The sequence below is a fragment of the Talpa occidentalis genome, unplaced genomic scaffold (assembly GCF_014898055.3).
Source record: "Talpa occidentalis isolate TD23 unplaced genomic scaffold, MPIMG_talOcc4v2.1 talOcc4.7, whole genome shotgun sequence".
NCBI classification, from domain to species: domain Eukaryota; kingdom Metazoa; phylum Chordata; class Mammalia; order Eulipotyphla; family Talpidae; genus Talpa; species Talpa occidentalis.
Window position 1 is genome coordinate 43,341,853 of NW_023605083.1, and position 8,323 is coordinate 43,350,175.

The 8,323-nt window shown below is 43.2% G+C and overlaps 1 protein-coding gene across 1 annotated transcript; it reads right to left on the minus strand.

Annotated features, from left to right (window-relative positions):
* Positions 1 to 1,165: 1,165 nt before the first annotated feature.
* Positions 1,166 to 7,320, minus strand: CUNH9orf40 (chromosome unknown C9orf40 homolog). The gene is given in 3 exon segments (XM_037494321.2): positions 1,166 to 2,552; positions 6,863 to 6,979; positions 6,982 to 7,320. Coding segments are annotated over 3 exon segments (582 nt in total). The 5' UTR covers positions 7,288 to 7,320; the 3' UTR covers positions 1,166 to 2,393.
* Between the last annotated feature and the right edge of the window lie 1,003 nt (positions 7,321 to 8,323).

Below are 8,323 nucleotides of genomic sequence, written 5' to 3' on the forward strand. Positions count from 1 at the left end.
TCTAAACACTAGAAATTGCTCTGCCATATGACCTAGCTATTCCAGTCCTAGGAGTCTAGCCAAAGAACACAAAAAAAGGTTTCCTTGAAAGGAAACCTGCACTCCTATGTTTATTGCGGCACTATTCACAATAGCCAAGAAATGGAAACTACCTAAATGCAGATGAATGGATCAAGAAGATAGGGTATACACAGTGGACTACTACTCAGCTATCAAAAATGATAAACTCATGTCATTTGTGGCAACATGGATGGAGCTGGAAGGGTGAAATGTCAGAAGGAAAAAGGTAAATATCAAATGTTTTCACTTATGTGACTATAGAAAAAGCAAAGGGTATATAGAATAAAACAAAGGGAATATAGAAAAAACAAAGAGTCAAAGGCAAACCTTAAAAGCTGACCATAGATATAAGGCATTCAGGAGGGGAGGAGAAGGAGGAAGAGCACAAGGGAATACAGTGATGAACTATGGGTGCTTTCATGGTGGGAGAACTACAGCAACCACACCTGAGAGAAATCATGTGTTGTCCAAAGATTAACAATGATGTAAGAAAATAGTACATTTAAAAATTAAAAAAATAAAAAGCTTGCCAATTTTGCACAGTACTACTGCTTCCACCACTTGCTTGCTATCCTTGCTATTTAATTCCAATTCTTACCCTGAAGCATTTGATAGCAATTTAAAGCAAAATGAAGCACAACTACAGCAAGCACGTATATTCTAATTAACTTTTTTTCCCCAAGATTTATTTATGCATACAAGAACTGGGGTACAGGCCAGAAGTGCAGAGTGAGAGGATTCACCAGAGACAGAGTAGGGAACAGAAAAGGCAGACTGACTGAAATACACTGCTGAGGGGAGCAGTGGCTGAAGTCAGGAGAGGTCTGCTGCACCATGTGGGTTGCTCCCTGGCTGGGGATCGAATTCCTGCTGCAGTGGCTACTGACAGCTTCATAGTGTGGTGCTTAACCCCTTGCACCACCAGGGAGGCCCCTAATTAAATTTAAAAATTTTTTTTGGCGGGACCCTCGCCGGTGGCCGGGGATTGAACTGGTGCTGCAGAGGCTGCAGGCAGCATCGCAACCCAGCGCTCAACCGCTGCGCCACCAGGGGAGGCCCTTTATTTTTTTTAACCTCTGAGAGTTAAGCAAGATGATGCATCTAAAGTACACTGTTTGACAACACAGTCTTTCTGAGGTAGATACTATTTATTTTTTCTCATATTACAAGTGAGGAATCTGGGGCCTGGAGATGAAAAATAACTTCCTTAATATATAGAAAACAGCAGCACAAGACGTTGAACTCTGACTCCAAAGTCTTGACTCTTAAAAGCAATTCTAGTTTTTCTTCTATTCTCATTAATGTCAACCCATACTTAAATGCTGCAGTACACACACAGTATTTTTTTCTCTAGTTGGCATTTATCAACCTTCCTGAATTTTAGATCTAATGTCATTAACAAAAACATAAAAGCAAGGTAGAGTTACTCAATTACAAAGTCAACATTTTGAATGCAGTACAAAAGTTAATTTAATCATCAATACTCATATAACTCAAACACAACTGTGTACTTTATTTATGAAATGTAGTAACACAATAATTTAGTTGTAACAAAACCATTAACAAATAAAAACAAAGCTAATTAAGAGGCATTGCTTCAGCTCAAATCAGTTCTCTCCTTTAAACTAAAAAGTTTAAACTAGTGAGCAATAAAAATCATGCCCTTAAAGCAACTCAAAAGTAAGAAATTAAATATGATAAATATCTTTCCTCTTATCCTGGGGAAAGGGAAAGCACCTATTCATTTCTCATTGTTTTTATCCATTTTTGATTGCCCTTATTAGAGCTTAACAAACACCAGATATTGAAAGTTACACAAACATGCTACCCAAATTGAAATTCTTTACATTTAGAAAACTCTTATGCCTCACATTTTAAGTTTGCATAGATGTTTACATCAGCTATTTAACTAAGAAGTCAATAAAATGTATTAGAAAGCATTTTATTAATAACAATTGTTATAAAACAATATTTACTTCATGTACCATTAACTTTTTGGTGCAGATAGGAATATTTGAGTATTTCCCTATCTCTCAAACTGTCAGAATTCTTCTTATAAGATCAGTATCTTCAAAGCTAGAATCTGAACAAAATTTTCCTTTAGGAATGCATACATAGAACACTTCCTCTATAACTGCACTATATATTCTTGATAAATCCCTACTGGGAAGTTCAGTAGTGACTGCAGGCATTTATCTTTAAAACCACCTTTCCTCATTTTTCAGGGTTGGGAACCAATCACATTAGGTATGGAAAATAACTCTTCCTTAAGAATACATAAATTTAAAGAGGTTCCTCAGCTTCAGAAAAACCCATTTCTTTAGTTCCTTTTGTCAGGATTCCATGTCAATCTCAACCACTTCATTCTTGCCCTGGAGCGTTGGTTTTGTCAGGTTATCTTCATTTATGTCTTCAATGTCTGCCAGATCCAGAGGTGGTAAAGGATTCCTCCAGTACTGGAAGGTGTTATACTGCCAAAATTCTTCATTGAGCTTTAGGGGTGGGGGAAAGAGATGAAAGTACATCAGTAGTATAGAAAAAACTGGTTTTTTTTTTCCTCTCAAGAAGTTTTTTAAAAATAAACTCACTTAAGATTTTGTAGTCTTTTACTTTTCATCATCAATAAATACATTTTTAATTGTGCTTAATCAGTTATTTGGATTCAATCAAATGTTCATATTTTTCATATTCATTAAATTGCATATTTCTTGTAAGTAGTTTAAATTTAAAAAAATTTTTCCGAGCATCTCGTTCCACAAATTGTTCCTATTTTCAACTAAAGAAAGAGCCTTTGGCTATTTTGTTTATTTTCAATCCCAAAACAATTTTATTTATTTATTTTTAAGTAGAAAAACTAAAAGCACACATACATACTAATTTTTTTGGTTTTTTCCTTGAGTTTTAGTACTTTCAGGGATTAATTTTACATTTTAACAACCTTTCATAAAATATTAAAGTATAAATATGGCAAGTAGCAAGACTAAAACACATAACTAACTTTAAAATCTAACAAAATCCATAAATCTGAGTACCAGCACCTTAACAATTCAACAGCTTGTTCTGAATAACTATAAAATTGTTTTAAGTAATTATGAAGTGAAGCTGATGTCCCAATGAAATGCAAAGCTAACAATAATTTCTAAAGCTTCAAAAATACCTGTGCAAAAGACCAGCATTGGGATTACATACAGGCGCTTCCACAATAATCATTTTGGAGGGTAACACGCCTCCCAGATGGATGTTTATATATCTATTCTACTATGTTGTGCTCCTACTTTAGGTTCATACTTGCTATGCCAGTACTTTCCAACAGAAAGCTAACAGGAGCCACTTGTAATTTCAAATTTTCCAGTAATCAAAATAAAGAGATGAAATTAATCTGAACATCCTATTTGACCAAATATGTAAAAAATTGTATTTCAACATGCAGTCAATATTTTTAAAAAGTAATGAGAGATATTTTACATTCTTCTTGTCATACTAAGTTTCAAAATCTGGCAACTGCCAGTACTACCCACACCTGCCAATGCTCAAGTTGCAGTGTTACTTTACTGCAAAGCACAGATCTATAATGAATAAAGTTTATTCAGTGTCTTAGGCACTAAGATATTAAGAATAAATAATCTTTAATACTGGGATAAAAATGTATTTCAAATGATGCCAAGAAAACTTTCACTTTCATAAGTAAAATTGTAACAGGGTGGTCCCCAGGAAATGGGGAGGTTCCAGGTTCCCTGCTCAGCTCCACCCTCCTTCTTGGGTGGGGCAGGGAACCTGGAACCTCCCCCTCTTACAATATCAAGTTAAAAACAAGGATCTGTTTTTATGCCTTCGGAAAAAATTGGTTAGTCCAGTATAAATATGGGCCAAAAAAACCTCCCTTAATGACACCAATGTAATCTGGTAGCTAAGATCACAAACAGCCACCATAAAGACTTGGTTTACATGATAACGCTACCACCCAACTCTACTCTTGATCTGTTTCCTTTTTAGTAAAATGCAGGACTGTAGTGCAAATTAAACTTTAATATATTGCTCAATATTGCTAGTTATTATAGCCCAAGAAGTCTATAAATCATTTTCTTTCCAGTAACAGAAACACATTCTACCTACCTTCTATTAAATATATCGAAATGTCAGCACTGACTAGTGGCACTAACTTGAGAAAATAACGTATTTAATGAATATCTGGTTTTCCAGAAAACATCTGAAACAATTCAGGAAATATTCTGAGGTTCTAGGACTGAAAAGAGGTAGCATTATTCTATCTAGATTTCATCATAGAAAGGAGTTATTTGACAAATGTTTTTCCTGCATGAGATCCCAAAGGTGAGAGCATGAATTAAAGTTTTATAAGAAGGGCAAAAGCAACCAGGTAGACAATTACTGCATGAATTTAAAAAGCTTTTTAACTTCGACATGCATGTTTTTGTTGTAACCCATAGTAATGAACTGTAAAACATGTGAACAAAAACCTGTGTCTATAAAGCAGGAAGGAGGGAAGCTGCAGAAACCATGTTTAACTCTGGTTTGCAGGAGAGAAGCAGCTCATGAAACAGACCTGATAAAAGGAACATGAGAGTTCCTGGGCTTTTGCCAAGTAAACAGAATGGGGGACTAGTCTTGGTGTGGGACAACCCCTAGTACTTGCTATTCCCTTGTCTTGGGCTTAAAGTGACTACAGGAAGCAGAAAGGTTCCAGACCAGGAGTCGCTGCTATAATGTAAGAGATGTGTGTGTCTGTAAGATTCTAGGCAGGCACTTTTACCAGCCTACTAAGAAAACTCTTCTTTGAGTAGCTGCCATTTCCATATTTCCCTCTTATCAATGTGCAACATATCGCAGCAGTAGGGAAGCCAAGGACATATATGGGTGGCATATGAAAAATGACCTGAAAAAGAAAGGTTTTCAGAGTACCCAGTATGGAAAGGACAGGTGTGAGAGACAGGATAGAGTCAAGAAGCTACCAAATCACTAGCAGTAGGCACTAGTGGAAAGACACCCCCCCACCCACCCCTAGAATTGTGGAGCTGCATACCCCTACCACTAATAGCCTGCAATGTTCCTGTTAAGATCTTTGCTAGGATGCTAGAGGGCTAGTGGTGTATTTTTAGTTTATCCCAGGTCTACCTACCACCTAATTGGAAGAGAGACCACAAACCAGAAGATTAGAGGGAGGAAGAGACCTGGCAAAAGTTCTACAGCCTTCAAAACCCAGGTAAGAAGCCTCTTCTCTTAAAAGTGGCACCCCTAGTGTTGTCTCTAGTTTTTTCGCTTTAAGTAAACTACACTGCTCCAACTGTTACCCAATGTCTTGAGTTTTCACTACATTCCTGAGTGGGAAACTCAAGAGCCCACCTGTGTGCACTGCTTACCCCAGTAACTACTTATCTTGGTATCAAGTAAGTCTGGATGACTATTATTCTCTTTTAAGTCGATTTTAAACCTCTAAATGCAATCTGAAGAAGAAAGTCTAAGTAAGGTTCATGCTTTCTAATTTCTAAATTGGAAGTATTATAAACTACTTACAATTTATAATTTCACCCAGAAATGCTCAACATGATGAAGTCTAATTTCTCAGAACCACAGGAAAATCTTTCCCAACGGTAGCATTCTCACTTTTTTAACTCGGATTTTTATTAACAAAAAAGCCATGACAAAGAATCCTTAATTTTGGCAATGGGAAGCCAGTGCAAGATACTATGGAGAAATGTGGGGTGGACACTATCCTGTAGTGACTGAAGTTTGGTGAATTCTGAGCCCCACATTTGATTCTTCCATCCCCAAATCTCTTACTAAGTCAACCCAGAACTGCCAAAACACAGTTTGAATTTCTGAGTCTAGACCAAAGCTGTCCAATAAACATGTAGCGAGTCACAATCCTAAGTTTTCTATTGGGCATACTTAAAAAAGTGAAAGAAGGTACAGTTAATTTTACAATTTTATTGAAGTCTGTATCTCCAAATTATTTTAACGTGTAATCCACATAAACATTTCTGGAGATTTTTTTTCCAACTCCAGCGTGTATCTCACACTTAACGTACATCTTAATCTGGTCTAGTCACCTTTCAAGTGTTCACTTGTTTCACATGGCAGGCTTAGCTCTCATGTGCAAAACAATCATTTCCCGAGGAGGAACATCATCCATGCTTTACCTTAGGACCCAAATTAATTTTCAACAACGACCCTTTGCCACTGGATCTGAGCTAATACTTTCACTTCAACTGCTGCAACACTGCCTTTCCCCAAGATATAGGAGGTGCTCCTCTTCACCAAAGACCTGTGCCCTGCCCAAGTGACTTCCACCTGATGGCTACCACACTGGTCGCACTCTCCAGAAAGAGAAATCTACCACGAATTCGGGGTGAGGGGAGGGAGGGTGAATCACGGTCCAACCAAGGAAAGCGCGCTACAACTTTCTCTGACGTTCGTCGGTTGCTGAGCCCACAGCGGTTCCCAGTCAACGTCTTCACTGATCTACACGGGGCCGTGACCCTCACCCCTCTTCACCCCTCTTCCTTAGCTTCCCTCCAGCTTTAAGACCTCATCCTAAGGTCTGTCCCCCTAGTGCAGCCAAGTGCTACGGAAGCTCCCCCCAAAGCTGCCAAGGGTGGCCTGGGGGCTGGCGTCTGTTTCTGCAGCCGGAACCCCAGCTTTCGCCTTCGGGGACTTCCAGACCAACACGAGTCCACAGGGGGACGATTTGTTCCTTCCCGGGGCGCGCAGTGCCCGGGACAAACGTGACCCTCCCCCCCTGACCCCGCCAGTCCTGCAGATCGCCCCGCCCGCCGCCGGCCCCTACCTGGCGCTGTGAGGGCCCCCAGTCTCCCCGCGGGGGCTCTGCGCGCCCCGCCCCGTCGTCGCCACCTCCCCTCGGGGGCTGGGCGCCCCGGGGCTCCTCCCTGGTTCCGGGGGCCGCCCTGGCGGCGGCTGCAGCGGCGGCTCGCCCGTCTCCAGGCCGCTGCTCTCACGCTCCGCGCCCCGGTGAGCGCCCGTGTCCCCGCCGTCGCGGCGCTTGCTGGGTGAAGTCAAAGGCTCGGCCATGGCCCCCGCGTCGATTTTGCGCTTTCGGGGCTGCTCCGGGACGCCGAGGGGCTGCCCGGGGGGAGAAGCCACCGGCGGCGGGATCCAGAGCGGCGGCGGCGGCTCCTCCGGGAAGTCGCAGAGCAGGAGCCGCTTCCACGGCACGTGGAACGTCAGCGGTTCGGCCGCACGCCGCTTGGCCATGGGCCCCGGAGACTCGGGCGGAGCCCGCCCGGCGCGGGAGGCCGAGCGCGGGGACCTGCGAGGGCGGAGGGCGGAGCGCGCCAGGGAGGGCGAGGACCAGGTCGGGGGCCCGGCGGCCGCGGGAAGGTGAGGGGGGCGGGGCGGCGGGGCGGCGGGGCGGGCGGAGTCCTCGCGGGGTGCCTCGGCCTCCGCCGGAGTGGGACCGGACGTTGGGGAGCAACCGCGAAGCTGCGGAGATTCGAACCTGCGCACAAGTGTGCGCGCGCGCACTCGCGCGGGGCAAGCGGAGCCGCTGATTGGTGGAGGCTCGCCGGGCGCGCTCCCGAGCGCCCCCGCGGCCGGAAGTGCGCCTCCCGGGGGGCGGTGGGAAGGCAGAGGCGGGTTTATTAAAGGTCTGGTCGGGCTGCTCGCGGATAGCGAGGAGATGCGCGCCCTGAGGAGCCCCTGGGGTTATGCAAAGTTGGAGTTCGGGAAAGCGGTGGTTTAAGCTCCTAAAAGTGTATGTGTTAACATTTTCTTCAAGTGCTGGGGCGACTGGGGCTTCTCCAGAGGACTGACATAGGATTGCACAAACTTTTTTTTTTGCAAAAGTATTTTTTTTATTTTTTTAAGATTTTATACTTTTTTTTTTTTTTGGTTTTTTTTTTTTTAAGATTTATTTATTTATTATTTATACAAGCACTGGGTACAGTCAGAAGCGCGGGAGGGTGAGAGAATTCACAAGAGCCAGAGCGGAGAGCAGAGCAGGCAGAAGGACCGAAGTACACTGCTGAGGGGAGCAGCGGGCGGCAGGAGAGGTCTGCGCGCCATGTGGGACCCTCTTCTGGTGGCCGGGAAGCAGCCGGGGATCGAACCGGTGCCACAGAGGCCGCGGGCAGCTTCGCAACCCAGCGCTCAACCGCTGGTCCACCAGGGAGGCCCAGATTTTATACTTTTTAAAAAAACTTTTATTTGCTTCCGCCCATCCCCTCAGATTGAGTCCCCATAGAAAATTTCCTTCTCTAAGGCACCTGTGCACCATCACTTCAGTCCTTTG